Source organism: Phocoena phocoena, chromosome 1, assembly GCF_963924675.1.
Source record: "Phocoena phocoena chromosome 1, mPhoPho1.1, whole genome shotgun sequence".
NCBI lineage: Eukaryota > Metazoa > Chordata > Mammalia > Artiodactyla > Phocoenidae > Phocoena > Phocoena phocoena.
This window is the reverse complement of record NC_089219.1, coordinates 24,247,460-24,268,391: the sequence shown is the minus strand read 5'-3', so window position 1 is coordinate 24,268,391 and position 20,932 is coordinate 24,247,460. Positions and strand designations below refer to the sequence as shown.

At 53.9% G+C, this 20,932-nt stretch overlaps 1 protein-coding gene across 1 annotated transcript; it reads left to right on the top strand.

Moving 5' to 3' along the window:
* The first annotated feature begins 11,897 nt into the window (after nt 1–11,897).
* Nucleotides 11,898–19,780, top strand: MATN1 (matrilin 1). The gene is made up of 8 exons (XM_065881156.1): nt 11,898–12,031; nt 13,749–14,095; nt 15,213–15,435; nt 16,403–16,528; nt 17,009–17,425; nt 17,985–18,137; nt 19,026–19,106; nt 19,731–19,780. The coding sequence occupies exons 1-8, from the start codon at nt 11,941–11,943 to the stop codon at nt 19,778–19,780; spliced, it is 1,488 nt and encodes a 495-aa protein (XP_065737228.1). The 5' UTR covers nt 11,898–11,940.
* Nucleotides 19,781–20,932: the final 1,152 nt, after the last annotated feature.

Here is a 20,932-nt window from a genome sequence, read left to right as displayed (position 1 = left end):
TCTCTTGATCAGCTCTGACGTTGGTTTAAACGATTGGTCTTTCTAAAGTCAGTGAGTTTGGTTAAATACCTCTCAACTTGACCAGTTTTACCAAGTGGCTGACAAATCAAAAGCACACCTGTCATTTCAGTGAAAACAATGAAGAGTCCATTGTGTCAGCTTGTAAATAGTTGTCAATTCACAGAGCAGTTCATCAGTTAGTCCTCCCCACCAAATACATACATCCATTTTCTTCCAATAGTTCCTTAAGCAATTATTAAGTCAGCCAACCCTCAGTTAATTTAGAATAGTGATAAAATCCAGTAATAAAAAAATCAACTTAGCCCCCCAAACCATTCAATTCAATCTAGTCCAATAACCGGCTGCCCCCTGTGGTCAATTCAGTACTTGTGAGTCCTGACCCACAGCCCATCCGTTGCCAGATAGGTTGTAGGCCACCCAATTCTGCCCGACACTTGTGGTCAAAGCAGAAATTCGGCGCTGAAATCAGGCAAACCCACTTGTTGGACTAAATCCACAGGTTAGTTCAGTCAAAACAGGCAAACCCTTTGTGGGCACAGTCCCCGCCCGGGGGGTTCGTGTTGGTGGGGCCATAGGGGAGGTTTTGGTCCCTGCACCTCCTCTTTTGCCTGCTTCCCTGGGGGTTGGGATTCCCGAGGTTGCTGACCCAAAGGCGGAGATAAGGCCACAGAGGCGGGTTCTCTGGGGTCTGCGAGGGGGGTGCAGAGGGCGAGGGCTGTGCAAGGGGCTCCCCACCACACCCCTGTGTCATTGCTTTGTGTGACGGAGAAGAAGTTTCAATAAAGCAGCAACACGCTTCTCTCTGGCTGATGGGGTTCCTAAAATATGGTGTATGGCCAGGCCTGGGAACACAACCTCCATGACCTCAACACACACACACACACACACACACACACACACACGACAGTTGATTCAGTCCAGAAACTATCAGAGGCCATGTCCAGCTAGGGAGTGTCATGACCTGGCACTGTTTCTGATCACAAATCATGGGCCCTCTAAGCACCCTGATGTCTCCCTGATAAGGCATGGACTCCACTCACTTGGACAGCACCCACCTGGAGCCAGGTCCTACACTGGGCACTGGGGTGACCACAATAGGTCAGACTAGCCTCCAGTTACCCCCCATCTGGGGAAGGGGAAGACAGATATGTAAATGATTATCATGGCCTGTAATGATTATAACACCGTCACGGGGAAAGTCTGAGGGACCTAGGACGGCCAGAGGAGGCTTCATGGAGGAGGTTTCACCGAGCTGAGTTTGAAGGATGAAGGGGCAGCAGTGAGCAAACTGGGGGAGGATGTTTTGGGCTGAAGTGGCAGGATGTGGAAGTGGGGAGAGGAGCTGGAGAGGTAGCCTAGTGTGGCTGCAAGTGGGGAGGGGAGGAAGAGGAGGCTGCCAGGGTCTGGGGGCCTGGATCACAAAGAGCCTTTGTGTACATCAGGGTTCTTTGGCTGCAAGCCCACCCTGGCTAACTTCAGCCAAGAAGGGCATTTACAGGAAGGAGATGCTTGCAAGTAACAGGAACCTTAGTGAACCAAGTTTATTGAAAACAATGACAACAACAACTGAAGGGTGGTCGTGATGTTTCTTGGCTCACATAAATGAAAAATCCAGGGAATCTGGTCAGGCGTGGCTGGACCCAGGAATCAAATTCTTCAGTCACCTCTTTCTCTCTTTCTCCACCTCTTGCCTTCTTCCTCCTGGGCTGAGCTGCCTGAGAGTGAAGCTGGCAGAGAGCACGAGGCAGTCTGAGTTAGGCTCCATCCCCAGGACCAAATGAGACCTAACAGAGCCTTGAATGCTGTGCCCCGGAGCATGGGCTCATCCTGGGACAGGGGGAGTCTTTGAGGGTTTGGGGGCAGGGGAGTTACAGGATCGGGCTTGGGCTTTAGAAAGGAAGAGACCAAAGTCAGGGACCCATAAGAAGGCTGGTGAAGTCCTCCTGTGGAGGAGAGAAGGGGATTTGAGAGGAATTGTCAACCTTCTGGAGTTGTCAGCTTTTCTTGGGGACAGCAGATTTCTTCATGGGTTTTATCTGCTATTTATCAGATCCCCAAACAACTGACTGATAAAGTGGGGCTCTAATAGAGATGGACAGCGACCTCCCTTTCACACATGAGGTAATTGAGGCCCAGAGACATCAAGTGACTTTCCTGAGGCCACACAGCAGTCAGGGGTTAGACTAAGTGCCTTTTCATTCTACTTTAAGTGGAGGCTAAAAGGGCTGGGGCCACAGTCTGTGTGAGTTCTTGTCTCTCGTGAAGATCCATATGAAGAGGCCCCCCAGAAGCCCCCATCAAATGGGGATTGGGGGCAGAGGTCACAGGAGGAGGGGACTAGCCTTTCCTCCAGACTTGCATCCTCATCAAGAAGATGCCGAGGGGCCATGGCCGTGTGTCCTGAGAACCAGCTGAGGTGATACCCCCATCCTCATTCCCACCCCAACCCTGGCTCGAAGCCAAAGAACGGGCAGAGGTGTATAGTGGAATTGTGTCCTGTGGCCAGGCGGCTGGGAGGGGGCTGGCCCGAGGAACAGGAAATAGCTGTGTTTGGGGAAGTCACGTGGCCCGCGCCAAGCCAAGACAGACCACCATTGCTGGGCAGCCCTCACCACGGCCCTATCAATGCCCCATTTGAGGCTCATGCAGGGGTCCTTTGACGGGGCAGGTCGGACCCACTGAGAGGGCCTGTTTGAACCAGATGCCTGGAAAGGGGCTGGCCCCAGGAAAGAGGGAATTCGTGCAGGCCAGGCAGGTGAGCGCCGTCCGGACGGGCTGTCTCTTGGAGGGAAGGAGAGTCGACAAAATCAAGCCCTTGTGGCTGAGCGGGAGGGCGCACCCCAGTTTCTCAAGGCTGTGATGGTAGCAGGAACGGTCACTGAGTGGGCACTTCAGTGTGTCGTCTGTGTGACTCTCCCATCTGCCCCACGTGCAGGTGCCATGCAAGGAAGCTTCCTGGGGCTCAGGGTGGGCAAGCCACTTGCCCAGAGTCACAATTGGTTAAGGGGCAGAGCTGGGCTTTGACTCCGACAGGCCTGATGGAGCCCGAGCTTCTCCCTCTGGTCCTTCCTGGCCCACCTCAGGCACCTTGCAGGTGAACAGAGTGATGACATGATTCCGAAACTTGAAGAGCCCCTTGAAGATGGGGACCGAGGCATAATTATCATTGAACGTCCCGGCACCGAGGACGTTCTAGGCCTGGCTCTAGAGCCCTACGCTGCTTGCGGTAGAGGAGGCATCCGTTGTGGGTGCAGGACCCAGACAGAAGCTGACAGGGGAAGTGGTCCAGGTGAGGTATGTTGGGGGCACAAACTCGGGCAGTGGACATGGGGCTGGGTAGATTCACGAGGCATTAGGGAAGCAGGACCTGCAGGGCAGAAGTGAGGAAGAGGAGGTTCATGAGACTGGTGCCCAGGTTGGGAGAGTCTTTGTGATGGTGGTGCCTAGCTCTGAGCTGAGGATATAGGATGGGGGACAAAAGAAGATGCACTAAGCTTGCATTTGAGCTACCCTGGGGACCACATGATGGGAGTTACTCAGGAGGCAGCTGTGTCTATAGGTCTGGAGTCAGGAGAGTGAGGAAGGAGGGAGGTTGAGATGTGAGTGCCATCTGTGGACACGTGGGTGGGATGTCATGTGGATGGCGTGTCACCAAGCGGTTGGGTTCACGGAGGCGTTAACCCAATAGCAGGACGTGATACTGGCCCATGGCCTCCCAGGGCACGCCCTCATGTGAAAGCACACGTCTCCTTGCCCTGTCCAGCCTCTGGCTTCCAGCCCGCCTGACTGCTTGTAGGGACTGAAACCAAGACAGCATGTGTGAGGTCTGACGGCCCGTGAGAGAGAGTGGTTCACATACACAGAGGCTGTGGCCTGAAGGGGCCATAAATCTGAAGGACAGCGCAGCTACACTGCAACAGCCCCGCGGGCGGTGGGGATGATACCCACATGGCGGATGAAGAAGACTTGCCCTGGATTTATGGGCAAATTCTCCATTTTGTGAGGTCTCTGCTGACTTTGGGGAGACCAGGGATTCATGTCCAATCAGGCAATAAAATCTCCAATTTGCAATGAAATAGTTTTAAGTCTTAAATACTCAAGTTTTAAGTCCCAGGTTAAAGGAAGCTGGGCCCGGGGGGTGTGAGAACACCTACGCTGGGTGTGAGAAGCTGCTCCTGTGGGTCTCTACGGCCACAGGCCCCTCCCACTGCCCACCTGGATGCTCCCACTGCCCACCTGGATGGGCTGTCTCGGAGCTGGCGCTCATATTCCAGCCTCTCCCCTGGGACTCCTGGAGGAAGCGGGCCTCATTAGCCACAAGGGCGTTTCAATAGGCAGTGGGCTTGGCAGGGAGCGGCCAGCACGAGGGAGCTGGGAGCCGCAGCCTTAAACAAACAGAGTCCATCTGGTAAACAGTTTTGCTGCCATCTCCCCGGCCCAGGTGGTTAAGCAGGACACTGACCTTGCAGCTTCCTCTGTTCCACGTGCCGGGGGGACAGTCCAGGCAGGGAGGCAACCTTGGCAAAGGCCTGGAGACGCGACCACAGGCCAGAGGGTGACTCCAGCCTGGGAGTCTCCCCTCTGATAACTCACAGCTTACAACACCATAATTCTTTCAGCCTTGACCTTGCCAGGGCCAAGTTGCTGAAATTTTACATGTAGGTGGAGCTGAGTTCCTGTCAGAGGGTTTGGGGAAAAGCCAAGGTGTTCTAAGGGGCTTCAGGTGGGACAGTGGAAGGAACAGGAACCTGCCAGGGACATCACCGTGCACCTTCCCAGCTCCTCTGCCCTGAGAGGTGACGGCAGTTGTCGTAGGGAGAGTGTGAGAAGGAAAGATCTAGATGTTCCTGGTTTTGGGTGTCCTTATGGAGGCTGTAGGTGGGACAACCTTGACACTGTAACATCCCTCGGTTGCCCATGGTCACTCTGCGAGTGAGAACAGGGCCAGACTGTGCTCTCAGGTGGTCAGACCCCAGCACCCTCCGTCGCTGAAGGCACTGCAGGCGGAAGGACCTACAGACTCAGTAACCACCAAGCGTAGTTTTGGTGTAATTATCACCTAGTCCTCCCCCTACTGACCCTGAAGCAACTTTTCCTGAACTGAAAAATGCTGTATTTCTTTCTTTCTTCCTTTTTGAGATCCAGTTTTTTATTTTTGATGGTACGCGGGCCTCTCACTGCCGTGGCCTCTCCCGTCGCGGAGCACAGGCTCCAGACGTGCAGGCTCAGTGGCCACGGCTCACGGGCCCAGCCGCTCCACGGCATGTGGGGTCTTCCTGGACCGGGGCACGAACCTGTGTCCCCTGCATCGGCAGGTGGACTCTCAACCACTGCGCCACCAGGGAAGCCCCAAGATCCAGTTTTTATCTTTTTAGATATATGTCTAGAAGTGGCCTTGTTGTAGCATAAAGTTCCAAATCGATTTTTAATTTTTTGAGAAACCGTCATCCTGTTTTACGTAGTGGCTGAAATGATTTACATTTCCCCCAACAGGCAAACAGGGAACAAGGATTCCCTTTTCTCCACGTTCTCACCCATGCTTGTTTTACTTTGTCTTTTTAATGATGGCCATTTTTTTTTTTTTTGCGGTACGCGGGCCTCTCACCGCTGTGGCCTCTCCCGTCGTGGAGCACAGGCTCCGGACGCGCTGGCCCAGCGGCCACGGCCCACGGGCCCAGCCGCTCCGCGGCACGTGGGATCCTCCCGGACGGGGACACGAACCCACGTCCCCTGCATCGGCAGGCGGACTCCCAACCACTGCGCCACCAGGGAAGCCCAATGATGGCCATTTTAACAAGTGTGAGGAGATGTCTTGTGGTTTGATTTGCGTTTCTCTGATAGTGATGTTGAGCATCTTTTCAGGTATCTGTTGGCCATTTGGGTGTCTTCTTTGAAAAAATGTGTATTTACTGCCTCTGTCCATTTTTGAATCAGATTTTTTTTGAAGTAGATCTGATTTACAATATTGTGTTAATATTATTCCCTGTGTTATACGGTAAATCGTTGTTGTTTATCTATTTTATATATAGTCGTGTGTATCTTTTAATCGCATACTCCTAATCCCTCCCCCCGCCCCTTCCCTTCCTCTTTGCTAGTCATAAGTTTGTTTTCTATGACTGTGAGTCTGTTTCTGTCTTTGTAGATTCACTTGTATTATAAAAATGTTGTATTTCCTTGTCAATCCCCCGTCCTCTTCCCTTCCTCCTCTTGTTCTATGCCTATATATACCACCGGGTGGGTAGAATTCTAAGAAGCCTCCAATGACCTATGACCTTGTCTAGTTCTCTCCCCTCGAGTGTGGACAGAGCCTGGGACTCTGATGGGACAGTCACTCCTGGGATTGGGTTATGTTAGCTGGTAAGTTGACTTTGAGAAAGGGAGATTATTCTGGGTGAAACTGACCTGATCAGTTGATCCCTTAAAAGGGACTGGGCTCTTCAGAAAGAGGAGGTTTGGCATGGGAGAGATGTGACGCATGAGAGGCCTTGGGGGAGAGCACATGACAAGGACTGTCGGGTGACCCCTGGTTGCTGAGTGGCCCCTGGGTCACAGCCTGCAAGCGGAGGTGGGGAGGGAGTTCAGTCTGACAACCGCAAGGAAATGAATTCTTCCAACCACCGTGCTAGCTTGAAAGAGGATCCTCAGCTCCAGAAAAGAACAAGGCCCAGCCTTGATTACAGCTTGATTTCAGCCTTGCGAGGCACTGAGCAGAGAACCCAGACTTCTGACCTTCAGGAACCATGAGGGGCTATATTTGTGCTGTGTTTAAGTTGCTAAGTTTGTGGTCATTTGTTACATAGCAATGGAAGAAGAATGTAGCACCCCTTCCCTATTTGGAGGAAATTGTATTTTTCGTCCTTCAACATCTAAGTGACGGCAGCACCGACAATCCTGCACGTCTGAAGTCTTGGTCAGTGTAGATCCAGAGTTTTGAAAGATGAAACAGGTAAGCCAGCCATTGTTTTCACAACCTCAAGTGGTCTTCTCAGGTCTCCAGCGGCTCTGTTTTGAGGCTGAGGGGACAACAGCAGGGATTTCAGGCAACACAAAGGGAAGTTAGGTACCTTAGAAATTGGGAGAGAAAATATATTCTGTTCTGCGAGCCAGAGCATTATATTAAATTCAGAGCTCACAGTTTTAGGAGGGGGAGAGACAGATTGAAATGCCACTGGTAATGGGCTGAAATCCATGTGTTGTAAAGGATGGTTGTAGGATGTGAGGACGTTTTCATTCGGGAAGAATCAGCTTAGTGGGGGTGTGGCCATGATCTTCAGGTCGTTGAACATGGTATACCGGGAGACTGGCTCGCTCTCAGAGCTGGATGGAAAATACTTTGGGAAGCACCAAGCTCCCTGTCCAAGAGGCTGAACACCGTAGGCTGGACAACAGGTTTCCAGAGAGAGACTTTATGTTTCATATGGGAGGTTGGGTGAGATCGGTGGTTTAGTTACATCAGAAGCACCTTAGAAATACAGATTCACTGGGTCTGGGAAGGATCCTGGGAATCTGCATTTTCTTTTGAACCACCTTAACCAAACTATCGACAGTTTGCGGGTAACTGAAGGAAGTATAAAACAGAGTGACTTGCAGATGTATCTGAATGAGGATTCTGTTTAGTGCCCTGCAGATCCTAGCTGCCCTTGGGGTCCTGTAGGGGCACCTCCATTCCTGACCCTCCCCTTCCCCACCTGTTGGGGTCCTGTTATTCCCAACCCCCAGGACGGCCCCAAAGGCATCCTCATCTTGGACCCCAAAGCTTTACCTTCGCTTAGCTTAAGTTCCCCCCAAAGCAGATCCTGAGACATGAACTTGGGTACAGGTTGTTTATTTGGGAGGTGGTCCCAGGAAGTGGAGTGAGCGGGGAAGTGAGGCAGAGAAGGGATAAAAGCCAATAAAAATGTGCAGTGAGAGAAGACGGAGGAGGGAGTGACTCATTCTGTGGCAGAGAAGAGAGGGGGATGGTGGGGGGAGGGAGAGAGACTGGCAACGGCCTGGAAAAGGTGTCAAGAAACAGATTTTGAAGGACCTTAAATGCCCAGCTAAATTTGAATTTTCATCTAGAGGTGATATAAGGGCAACAGAAGCTGTTTTTCCTTGGGAAGCGTGATAGAGCACGTCCTTCTCACTAAACACCCACATCCCACCCCTTGGGGTCATTCCATCCCCAGGTGGAGTCAGGTGATGTGTGCTCCTTTTCTCTCTCTTGTCCATGTGTCTGGAGACAAAGGATGTGGAAATGATGGGTTACCAAGAGAAAGGCAGCTTTGGGGAGGTCCTGTCTAGCGCTGGGCTGTGTCACAGGAGAGAAACAGACCCTTGTGTTGAGCCATTGTGATCCAAGGGCTTGCTTGTTGCAGTAACTTGGCCTATTCTATGCTGATTAATACAAGAAGGCATTGGGAAAGCAGTAAGCACGGATGCGGCACTCAATACCTTTCGTTCTCCACCATCCTCTGACATCTACATTGAGATCCCCACTTTATAGACATAGAACTGAAGAGCAGAAAAGTGAGGGGATTCATCTGATGTCAACACAGCTGGCAGGTGACAGAACGGGGGCTCAAACCCAGCTCTGTCTGATTCCAAAACTTTTTCACTTCATAGGATTCCTCAATGTCTGGCATGAGCACCACTGACAGAAAGCAAGATAATTTCGGTGATACGTGGAAGAAAAAGTTAAGTTTAATTAGTTTTGAATTTATTTGAAGGCATTTTGGAATAAGTATGTAATCGGTACATCAAACCAGTGATTTCACGGCTGTTGTTTGAAATAAGAAAGAGGAGAAATTTTTGTCCAAAAGTGAATTGGTTTAACGTTAGAAAGATTAATTCAAAAAATAGTAAAGGTATATGTGGATCCAGCAAACGGTGAAGATGGTTTGGAAGGTCTAGGGGACAGGCAGCCCTGGACTGCGCTGCATCGAGAGATACCCAGGTTTGCTCTTCAGGAAAAGAACTGAGCTTGGGGCACAGGAGGGGGAGTCCTGTGTGCTTTCTCCTGACCCACACTGTGCCCAGGGGCCTCTCAATGGATCACAAAAGCTCTCTCTTGGATAAAACACTAAAGTCTTTAAGTTTCTGGAAACCCGAGGTGTGTGAAAACAAGGAGAGGGAACAGGGGGAGCCCTTCACGGCTGCCTGTCTGTCTCGGGAGCAGCCTCGATGGAGGCCCCTCAACGTGGTTTTTCTCCTTGGCTAATACCGGGCACACTGTTCCCGATTTTGATTCCTGGGGTAAAATGTTTCACATTTTAAAAACACAAATATTTATTTTCTTTCCTCAATGTATATACTCAACTTCCAGGTCTCCTCCCCACCAAGCCCCCACTCCCACTATGGAATGTTAAAGCTGCCCCTTTGGGGGGAACCCATCTCTGTTCCTGAAAACTTACCTGTAGCATGTTTCTGTGGCTCTGTTAATGAGCAAAGTGACACAGAAAAGGCGCTTCTGTTCCTCTGAGGAGCCCATAGACCTGCCATTCAGAGACAGAGCTGAAAGAGCTGTTTCATGGGCCCAGCTGCTGCCCCGGCCAAGAGGGCTTTGTACCCTGAGCTCTGGACACAGCTCTGTCCACTGGGGAGAGGGGTGGTGGGCTAGGAGACTCCAGCTCACGTTCTGCTCGTCTACCTTCAGCAGGGGAGTGGGGGGCGGGCACTGTGCCTCTCTCGCCATTGGTCACCATCACCAAGCCCAGCCTGACCTTTGATGGTTAACATGGAAATGGACCCAGTTCATCATTACTTCCTTCTTTTAATTCATTTCTTCATTTGCTCACCAGATACCCTGTGATAGTCACCAAGCTGGGTCTGGGGGGTTTACTGGTGATGAGACAGACAAGCCCCCTGCTGGGAGGGAGCTGACATCCTCTGGGGCAAGGGTTTGAGGTGGGGGGTAGATACCACATTCATAACACAATTTGGGGAAGTGATAAGGGCCACAATGACCACACCCTGTGGCATCTCTGGAGAAGAGAATTAGACTTTCAAGTTGCAGAGAAGAAAAGAAATCCATTTCAACTGGTTTTTGGAACTGGGGAGGACTGTGAATTGTGAAAAAATGAAACAAAAATGGGAAAACTCAGAGGGAAATGCTTTTAACTTCCTTGCTCTCTAAATAGGGGCAAAGGGGAATGAGACCTGATTTCTAAGCTTGGCTCTGCCCCTAAACAGGCTGGGTGGCTTCAGGCAAGTCACGAACCCCTCTGGGCCTCAGTTTCCTCATCTGACAAATGGGCCAATATATTTGGATCTGCTGACCTCACCGGTTTTTGGGGGAACAAAGGAGACAGGGTGATAGAGCGAGTGACTGTGCCGTGTCACACGTGGAAGGGGTTGTTATCATCATCACCACTGAAGACTGTGACAATATTTGTTGGATCAGCTGTGCCCGGCAATCACTTTTTAAAAAAGCATCTGTACACTTCCTTTTATTGAGGTATAATTTATACAGAGTGAAGTCACAGGCCTTAAGTATTAGCGATTATAACCCCCAAAAGATGATAATCTTTCAGTCCCCAATCTCCACTTCCGTCCTCTCATCGACTCCTCACATGGTTCCAGTGAGGCAGGCAAGCCAAGAGCTACCATTCCCTTATCATCTTGTATGGCAACAAGCTGAGGCTCGGAGAGGCTAAGTCACCAGCTTCAGGTCACCCAGCTGGTGAGCAGCAGAAGTGAATTTGAACGTGGTTCTCTCAGATGGCCAAGCCCATGCTCTCTCTGCTCTATCCCATCAACTACTGGACCCAGATGCAATGGTGGGGAACTTTCCTGATTATACTCCTTTACTTACAAGCCTTATTTTTGCCTCCTCTGTGCAGACCCTGGGCTGGTCGCAGATGCAGAGGTGAATCAATCAGACACTTATCCACTCATGGATGAAATGGTCAAGGCACGGAAGCACAGGGAGGGGGTCCTAACCCCAGGGGAGCCAGGGGAGAGGTGGGCATGGAGAAGGCCCCTCCATTAAGCTTTACCCGTGCAAGCAGGGTGGCTGAGAATACTGGTTTGGGGCCCTTTCCTGGCACTGACACTGAGCGGCACTTTAGACAAGTTACTTCAAAACTGTTTTTCAGTTCCTCACCTGGGAAGTGGGAGTAATAATATCGGTTGCCTCACAGGGCTGTCAAGAGAATTCAGTGAGATGGTTCACATGAGTCTGCTCTTCCAATCAACCCCTCCCGGCGTTTCCAGATGAGGAATCTGAGGCACAGAGAGGTGAAGTAACCTGCCTACAGTCACACAGGCAGTACAAAGCCAACCCAGGTCACTTGGCTCCTAAGTCTGAGCTTTCAACCACCTTCCCTACCGCCCCCCACATACTAGGGGCTCGGGTACATGTTCGCCCCGATATGACCTTGAAGATGGTTACGCAGAGAGTGTTCGGGAGGAAAGGGCATTATGGGTAGATGGTCCTGCGTATACAAAGGCTTGAGGAGAGCTCAGAATCCAGGCGCGGCTGGAGAGCAGGGCGTGTGTGGAGAGGCAGTGGAGGCCGCCGGGGAGACTGGGGTTGGAACGGTATGGGGGCGAGAAAAGCGCGGCTGCGGGATGAGGGTGCGGGCAGGGCTGGGGAGCGAGGCCACTGGACTCAGGTCTCCCTGGGCTTGGAGTGGCAACTTCGGGCCAGCGCAGGCTCTGGGCCCTGGAGGAGCCACCCTCCACCCACCTGAGATTTCCTGGATTCCAGCTGCAGCTCCTGCAGGCAAAGGAGCCCTTGTGGTCAGAGGGGCCTCCGGAGCCCAGGCCGGGCGGCTCCCTCCCTCCCTGGCACACACACCTCCATTCAGCCCGGCCCCGCCCCCTGAAGGGGGCCGCCCCACGTCAGTGGGGGGCCGTCTGGGCAGGCAGCGAGCTTGATAAGACCTGGCCCCCACTGGTCCCCACCACTGTGCCGATACTGCCTGCACTGCCAGAACCATGAGGGTACTCTGTGGCCCCTGCCTCGTACTCTGCGGCCTGCTGCTGCTGCAGGTCCCACGCGTACCTGGCCTTGCGCTCCTGTCCAGAGGTGAGCGGGCCCATGTGAGGTGGGGGACACTGGGCACCGAGACAGACAGAGGCTAAGTGGGATCCAGGACAGGGAGAGGGGCAGGGAGGCAGGGGTGGCCTGCAGGCTGACCCAGGAGCAGACAGAGATGGTGACAGTCACAAGGGCTAGGGCAGGGTGACCCTGTCTGTTCTTTCCAGGGACATGAGTGGGGTTCTCTGAGCCTCCCTCTGGGCTTTGCAGCTCCCAGGCTGTCCTCAGGGACCACGCAAACTGCAGGGCCCTCGGTCTTCTGCGTCACCAAGGGCAGACGCTACCCAGAGAGCCTGCTGACATCTGGGGCTGCACCAGGCCCAGGGCTGAGTTCACGGCTCTCCAATAAGTGCAGACGTGGGGGTGGCCAAGAAGGGGTTCCCCCTTCCACCAGCCCTTCCAGCAGATTCCCGATTGGCCTCCCCATGGGCTGTACCCCTCTGAGTTTCAGCCTTGGACACAGAATCCTAGAATGCCTAACTCCTCCTGTACAGATGGGGAAAAAGAGGCCAGAGAGGAGAGGACCCATCTAAGACCACAGAGCGAGAAAGCCTCAGCCCCTGGGCTCCTGATCCACTGCCAGTTCCTTCACCCTCTCTGGGTCTCAGTTTACCCATTTGTAGCCTCAGCTAGTGGAGACTGGGGAGCCAGCTGCAAGGTGATTTCTGAGGTCCCTGGAGGACCTCTGATGCCCGGGCCTAGGGCACTGTGGCTGGGGGCTGGGACAGTCCCGCACACCTTGCCTTTCCTGATTCTTCTTCCTGCATCCCTGTTTGGGAGCAGCTCAGACTCAGTGTGGGACGGAGGGGGCTGGCCTTTGTACTAAGTCCCACCAGGCTGCAGGTCCAGGCCGGTGATAACATCAGGCATTAGGCCTATTCTTCCCTCCAGACAGATGAGAAAAGTGAAGCTTCAAAGATGCAATGATCTGCCCAGGGCCACAGAATGGCTGAGCTGGGCTTCGGACCCCTGTCTACCTCACTCGGGCTCTGTGTACCACCCAGAACATGGCGCTGCCTCCCAGGCTGTCTGGGAAGACATCGCTCCTTGGGGGTGTGTCTTGGGGGCCCACTTGGTCAGGCTGCCAAGGTGGCCAGTGGGAGCTCCTGCCTTTTTTCCCGCTCTTGGACACCAGCTGGCAGATCGATGCAAACTGGGTCCGCTTTGCTGATTTGCTTTAATGCTCAGATGAAAGAGGCCATGTTGACAGGTGCTGCGTTGGTCTTCAAGGCCGCGCCCGCCCGAGGGCCCACCCTCAGGGCCCTCCTGCCCAGCCAGGGGAAAGAGCTGCCCCTTGTTGGCGGTAGCCACTCTGGGCTGAAACCTGAGACATGAAGGCTGTCTTCTCCTTTGCTGCCCCCTGAACACCCTGCATGCCAGCCCTGTGCTGGCACCCTACGTGCCTTTTTGCTTGTCCTCAAAGGATCCTGTAAGGAAGGGACCACCTGCTCATTGTACAGAAAGGAAACTGAGGCTCAGAGAGGTGAGGGCGCCATTTGAGCCTCTGTCTTTCCCACGGGCTGAGCAACCTCTGGCAAGTTGCTTGCTCCAGTGTCCCCACGCTGATGATAAGACCCAGCCAGCCTGGTTCATGTCTGGTCTACTCTGCCTGAGGCCTCACGTCCAGACCTAAGTAGCTGCTGGTGTGCCACTCCTTTGTCTTGAGTGTCTCTGGTCCATCCTCCTGACCTTTGCCGCCTCCCAGGGCACCTCTGCCGGACCCGGCCCATAGACCTGGTGTTCGTCATCGACAGCTCACGCAGCGTGCGGCCAGTGGAGTTTGAGAAGGTGAAGGTGTTCCTGTCCCAGGTCATCGAGTCACTGGACGTGGGGCCCAATGCCACCCGCGTGGGCGTGGTCAACTACGCCAGCTCCGTGAAGCAGGAGTTCCCGCTGCGGGCCCACGGTTCCAAGGCCATGCTGCTTCAGGCCGTGCGCCGCATCCAGCCGCTGTCCACAGGCACCATGACGGGCCTGGCCATCCAGTTCGCCATCACCAAGGCCTTAAGCGATGCTGAGGGCGGTCGCCCCAGCTCACCGGACATCAGCAAGGTGGGGACTCACGGGAACATGGCAGCAGGTGACAGTGAAGAGCTAGGTTTTCAGTGCCAGGAGCCTAGGCCTCTGGAGGGGAAGAGATTGTGCAAGGCTGCTCCCCAGGGGCCCCAGAGTAATGATATTAAAAATAATGCTGCCCCTTCCGGGCTTCTTACCATGAATCGTCTCATGTGGGCCTCACTACACCCCCCTTATCCAGATGAAAGAACAGGGTTTCAGGAAGGTGAGCTGTGCCTCATGGAGCTGCATTTCTAACCCAGGCCTGTCAGATCACCAAGACCCAATCCAAGGGGTTGGGCATCTGGGCCAGGGGTGGGGACTCAGGAATCAGAAGCAGACCCAGGTCAGAAGGAGAAAAACAGCTAAGGGGGCTGGATGCCGAGTCTCAGACTCCAGCAGAGCTGTGAGGACCCAACTTCAGGACAGGCTCTGGCAGGGGGTGATGAGGGCCAGGCTCAGCACCAGGGTCCCCTCCTGTTGCCCTTTCTGGGGTGCGGCACACAGGTGCCTTGTGGGAGGGGAAGTGTTTTCCTCTTAGGAAAGGGCAGGTAGTATCTTGGGGAATGGAGGGAGAAAAGGCAGCATCTTCCTTCATTCCTTGGGCATCAATGTGGGAACAGCCTCCTTCCCAGGGCTTACGGGAGAAAATGTCCAGATCGGAGGAAAAACTGCCATTCCGTAGCCTCTGCCTCCCTCTGGTGGCCAAAGGGTAGAACTGTACGGTGTTGAGCGCAGGTTGGGCCTGGCTGTCAGAGGCCCTCGTTTGACAGGGTAGACGAGGCTCTGCCCTCAGGCGGTCATGCCCGAGGGAGGAGACACCCAGAGCCCACAGTCAGATGAGAGAACAGCTCAGCCACGTCTCTCAGTCAGAGAAAACCTGTTGCCTCCTCCGCTCTCCAGGTTCTTTTCCCTAGGCCCAAATCCTGGTGTTGGTGGGGGGCCAGATCTACCTGCTGCCGACTAGCTGTGTGACCTGGGCTAGCCACTCCGCCCTTCTGGGTCAACCTCCTCTTATGTCAACCATCCTAAGGGTTTACTGGAGGGCCAAGCGGCCCACCCAGCGCGGGGAGGGAGGCCGGGTCCTCACACACGCCCCGCGTGTGTATCGCAGGTGGTCATCGTGGTGACGGACGGGAGGCCCCAGGACAGCGTGCGGGACGTGTCTGCGCGGGCCCGGGCCAGTGGCATCGAGCTGTTCGCCATCGGCGTAGGCCGTGTGGACAAGGCCACGCTGCAGCAGATCGCCAGCGAGCCTCAGGACGAGCACGTGGACTACGTGGAGAGCTACAGCGTCATCGAGAAGCTGTCCAAGAAGTTCCAGGAGGCCTTCTGCTGTGCGTGGGGCGGGGGATGGACCAGGCTGGGAGGGTGCTGGGGGAGTGAGGTGTGTGTGTGTGTGTGTGTGTGTGTGTGTACCGGTGTCTGGGCGGGGCCAGAAAAGGGGCGTGGCGTAGAGCGACAGCGTGGGGGCGGGGCCTGGGCTGGGGGTGCCCTATACGGGGGCAGGGACTGAGACAGAGCCAACCTCGGGGTCGGGGCCAGGACTCAGAGCCGCCTGATCTGGGGGCTGTCCCCTGCCTGGGGTTAAGGGAGTTGGGGAAATGCGATACCAAAAAGAAGTCCTTTTCGTGGTAGAGTACTGGCAGGGACCAAGGAGGGGCCAGAAGCCAGTAAGGGGAGGGCCTGAAAAAACCTGTGCTATTTGGACGGGGGTGGGGGTGGGGAGGAGTGTGTGTGTGTGGGGGGGAGCGGGGGGTAGAGGGGGTGGGGGTGTGTGGGGGGTGTGGGGTTTTGGGGTGCCAGAGTCTTCTGTGATGTGGAAGGGTCTGAGGGGCCTGGGCATCGGGCAGGAGAAAGTTCAGAGTCTTTTGCAGAGGAGAGGTGGGTCTTTGGCATGGGGCGGGCCTAGGAAGAGCATGAATCTGACTGTGAGAATTCCATGCACAGTACAATGCTCAATACGTGGTATCTAATAAGTATTCGTTGAGCATCTTCTTTGTGCTGTGTTCACTGCTGCATGTGTTGTTCTAGACACTTGGAATACAAAAGTGAACAAAGGGGATTAAAGGCCCCGCCTCTTTGGCCTCTACATTTTTAGCGGGAAGTTTTAGCTTATTATCCACAATATCACATTCTCCGGGGATGTCAGCACGGCTGCAGTGATTCTGGCCCTGGGCTCAGGGTCTGGGACCCCATCCAGTCGGGGGCCTCAGCTTCCCCGAGCGTGTTGAGGGGCCATCCTTGCCAAGATGTCCGAGGCCCCGTGACCGTGAGATTCTGAGTCTCCTCTTGTCCCCACAGTGGTGTCAGACCTGTGCGCCACAGGCGACCATGACTGCGAGCAGGTGTGCCTCAGCTCCCCGGGCTCCTACACCTGCGCCTGCCGCGAGGGCTTCACCCTGAACAGTGATGGCAAGACCTGCAATGGTCAGTGGGCCGGACACAGGCAAGCCTGGGGAAGGTGGCGGGCAGGGGACGGGGCCTTGGCCCCTCCCCAGGAAGCCCACCTGAGCCTCTCTGTACTTGGCCTCTGGACCAATCTGTAATAGATGCCTTCTAGAGTTTGGTGTCAGCAGAAGTTCTCTTCTCACTACTGTCCCTCCTTCTGTCACAGTGGGTGGTAGGTTTAATATGGTGGAAGGAGTTACATAGTCTTGAGTTCACATCTTGGTGCCACTACTTCTGAGCTGTGTGATTTAACAGCTTTTAGAGCTTCGGGTTTCAATGCTGTAACATGGGGGCCAGGAACTTAGGCTTCACAGAGGAAGTTTTGAGGACCAAATGGGATGACCCTCCGTACAGATCTTGGGTGTGGTGCGTACCCAGCCAGTGGCTGTGATGAATGACTATGAACTTGAGCATCACTCCCCTGCCTTCCTATCCTGCCCCCCACCCCCCACCCCGCAGGCTGCAGCGGTGGAGGTGGCAGTTCAGCTACTGACCTGGTTTTCCTAATTGATGGATCCAAGAGTGTGCGGCCAGAGAACTTTGAGCTGGTGAAGAAGTTCATCAACCAGATTGTGGACACGCTGGATGTGTCGGACAAGCTGGCCCAAGTGGGGCTGGTACAGTACTCAAGCTCTGTGCGCCAGGAGTTCCCTCTGGGCCGCTTCCACACCAAGAAGGACATCAAGGCAGCTGTGCGGAACATGTCCTACATGGAGAAGGGCACCATGACCGGGGCTGCCCTCAAGTACCTCATCGACAATTCCTTCAGTGTGTCCAGCGGGGCCAGGCCTGGTGCCCAGAAGGTGGGCATTGTCTTCACTGATGGTCGGAGCCAGGACTACATTAATGATGCTGCCAAGAAAGCCAAGGACCTTGGTAGGTGCTGTCTGAACCCTGAACACCACCAGTGGCCAGGGGTACACATGGAACAGCTCAACTATAGTTTATCTTATGTCTGTTCTGATGAGTGCCCTAAACCCAGATTCAGTGTGAATGAGGAGGGATTGGTTTGTCCAGCTCTTTTTTATACTAATGAGAAAACTGAGGTCCCAGAAAAGTAAGTGGCTGGCTTGATGGTCCTTTGGTAGGTGAGGCTTGGAACTTTTATAGTTGAATGTTCCCAAGAACATACCAACTGTTGGCAGGCAACCCCACTTTGGGACAAGCCTGAGTTTTATCACCTATTAAATGAGAATAATAATAACCACCAGATGGATGGTTATGAGGGTTACATGAGATTGCAAAGTTCCCAGTACAGTCAGTACAAGTCTGATATATGGTAGAAGCTCAGCAGATGTTGATTTCCTCAACCATTGTACCTGCAATTCCAGCATCTGCCACCAGGAGGTGTCTGCTATTGATTGCCTGGGGATTCCCCGGGAGGCTCAGCTATGGCTGCCTGTCCCCATGCTACTCATCTTGTTCCTCTTGGCAGGCTTTAAGATGTTTGCTGTGGGTGTGGGCAACGCTGTGGAGGATGAGCTGAGGGAAATTGCCTCAGAGCCTGTGGCAGAGCACTATTTCTACACGGCTGACTTCAAGACCATCAACCAGATTGGCAAGAAGTTGCAGAAGAAGATCTGCGTGGGTGAGTGAGGCCAGAAGTTGTGTTGATGGGAGGAGCAGGTGGGGCTCTGGGAGGGGTGTGTGTGTGTGTGTGTGTGTGTGTGTGTGTGTGTGTGTAACCATCCTGGACTGGATGTGGGTGGGGAAGACGGGAGCTGGGGTGGCATCATGAGTTGGCAGAATCAGGAGGAAGGCTGGCCAGTCAGACTTTAACAACCAGCAGCTGTATATTGAATGCTCTTACACATGTGGCACTCTTCTCAGTGCACTCCACATATGAATCATTTAATCCTATTTGGTAGGAATATTGTTATCTCCATTTTACAGACAGGAAAACCAAGGTCAGAGGGGTGGAACCACTTAATAACTGGAGGAGCCAGGATTTGAACCGTGCTTCCTCCCCTGATCCTCCCCGGTGACCTTGCCAGCTGGTTCCCAGTAGTAAAGAGTATGGATTCCAGAGCCAGACACGCCTGGGTTTGCATGTTTGTTGACACTAACTAGCTGTTGGCCATAGGGCAAGTTGTTTTCCTTCTCAAGTTCTTCATTTGTAAAGTGGGGTTAATGACTTCAACCCCAAAGAATCGGGGTGAGGAGTCACCATGATGACCTAGAGGCCCCTGATGACAGTGTCCTTTGCATAGTAGGTGACCAGCATGGGGAAGCTAATATTGGAGTTCTTTATCAGGGCTTTGAGGGAGCAGGAAGACATTCAGGGGTCGTCCCCCCTCCATCATTCCTAGGAGCTCTGTCTTAAGAATTTCACATGTCTCTCTGCCTTCTCGCATCTCCTAGGCCCCACACTCCCCCAAGACACCCTAGTCCTGGCCCTGGGCAGTGACCACCCGCCTTTCTGGCAGGCAACCGCTCACCATCCTCTTTCTCTTTCCCTACTTTCTGTCCACCCCAGAGGAAGACCTGTGTGCCTGCGAGTCCATCGTGAAATTCCGGACCAAAGTAGAGGGGCTGCTGCAGGCCCTGACCAGGAAGCATATCCTTTTCCAGAGGCTGCTGCAGAGAGAGGGAGGGGGAGGGGAGGGGAGGGGAGGGGAGGTCCCTGTCGGGAGAGGAGAAAGCCGTGCCCCTTGTGTGGTGTGATCGGAGCAAGCTCCTCCTTGCCTGCCTCCTGCTGAAGACAGGCTGGATCCTGGCCAGGTAGTCTGGCCCCTGCTTTGATACTGACCCTGCCAAAGCAAAGGCAGGAACCAAGCTCTAGATTGGACACACACAGAGTCCTGGACACACTCAGGAAAACATGGTGCCCAAGGACTTCCATTGCTCAAGCTCTCGGTGACGTGACTACCCACCAGTCTCCACTCAGATGGGGCTGGACCCCTCACAGCTCCCCTGGCTCAGGCAGGACTAGGTGGGGACCCAGCAGGCCTAAAACTACAACTGGACAGGGCTGGGCTTTCCGGGCTCACTGTAACTGCTTGCTTGTTTTTGGAAAGCACCATTCTGAGGGCTGTGGATGGATAAGTTTTGAAATTGGGGGGAACACACGCTATGAGGGGGAAGTGAGAGAAAGTCCTGGAAGGGGGGCCCTGAGTGCAGGTGCCACCCCGTCACTGCCCTGCTCTGGCCAACCTGCACATCTCCTTAACTCCCAGTCCACTGGAAGCTGTGAGTAAGCGGCTGGCCATCCTGGAGAACAGAATCGTCTAAGGCTACCTGTCCCCCACGACCTCTCCATCTCCCTGCCCCCATTGCAGCTCACAGAGCCCAGTGTGTGTCCCCTAGAGCCTGAGTTTCGTCTAGCTTTGCCATTTCAGCGAGGCAGGCTTGGGAAGGGTGGGGCCCTGGGGCGGCACCAGGTCTCTCCCTCTCCCACCCTGCGAGCCTGGGGGGAGTGCGTGTTTGAGTGTGTGTGCAGGGAGCGTGTGCATGTTTGGGAGTGTGCGTGTGAGTGTGCGTGTGTGCGCGCGCCTGAGGCTGGGTGTGTGTCTGAGAGCGTGAGTGAGAACACAGGGGTGAGTGTGGGAGGAACTGCGCTTGCATTTTTTTAATCAAAAGCTTAATATATTCCCATATTTTTTAGTTCACCCTTTCTTGACTGCGAGTGCTGTAATCTCTTTTCTGATTTCTCTATTCCCCTTCAAAAAACCATTAAATGTGACTTAACTTAAGCACTGAATGGGGCCAGTGGCAGTGTGGTTATTTGGGGAACAGGGAGAAGGACCGTGAGGGTGGTGGGTGATGGGGATGGTCGCAGGATGGCAATAGTGGTGGTAACGGGGATGAGGGCCACTGCTCCCAACCTGGCTCACGTTTGTTCTGCCTTTTCAGTTACAAATTCCTTGATGAGGTCTCATTTCATCCTCCCAGCAACCTTACCCAGAACAGACTTGAGTTGTCCCCATTTTACAGATGGGAAAGCTGAGTTCCTGAGTGATAAGATGACTTGCTCGGCAGTGAGTCAGTTGGAAAGACAGGGCTTGAATCCAGGACTGTGTGACATCAAAAGAAAAAGGCACCAGATAGGGGCATCCACCATTCATTCATTCATTCATTCATGCAGACAGCAAACACAGAGCGCGTGCCCTGTGTCAGGCGGTGGGGAGATGGTGGCCTATGGGACAGATACTCTCCCATTTCTTGTTTTTTTTTTTTTTTTTTGCGGTATGCGGGCCTCTCACTGTTGTGGCCTCTCCCGTTGCGGAGTACAGGCTCCGGATGCGCGGGCTCAGAGGCCGTGGCTCACGGGCCCAGCCGCTCCGTCGCATGTGGGATCTTCCTGGACCGGGTACGAACCTGTGTCCCCTGCATTGGCAGGCAGACTCTCAACCACTTGAGAGTCCACTGACGCTTCCCTGTGGC

What these genes read in the sequence shown, in the direction of transcription:
- MATN1 (XM_065881156.1), top strand. Translation starts at nt 11,941, where the DNA reads ATGAGGGTACTCTGTGGCCCCTGCCTCGTACTCTGCGGCCTGCTGCTG. An exon ending in GCAGAAGAAGATCTGCGTGG is followed by an intron (nt 18,138 to 19,025) that starts GTGAGTGAGGCC and finishes TGTCCACCCCAG; the next exon opens with AGGAAGACCTGTGTGCCTGC. An exon ending in GCAGGCCCTGACCAGGAAGC is followed by an intron (nt 19,107 to 19,730) that starts ATATCCTTTTCC and finishes CTCCCAGTCCAC; the next exon opens with TGGAAGCTGTGAGTAAGCGG.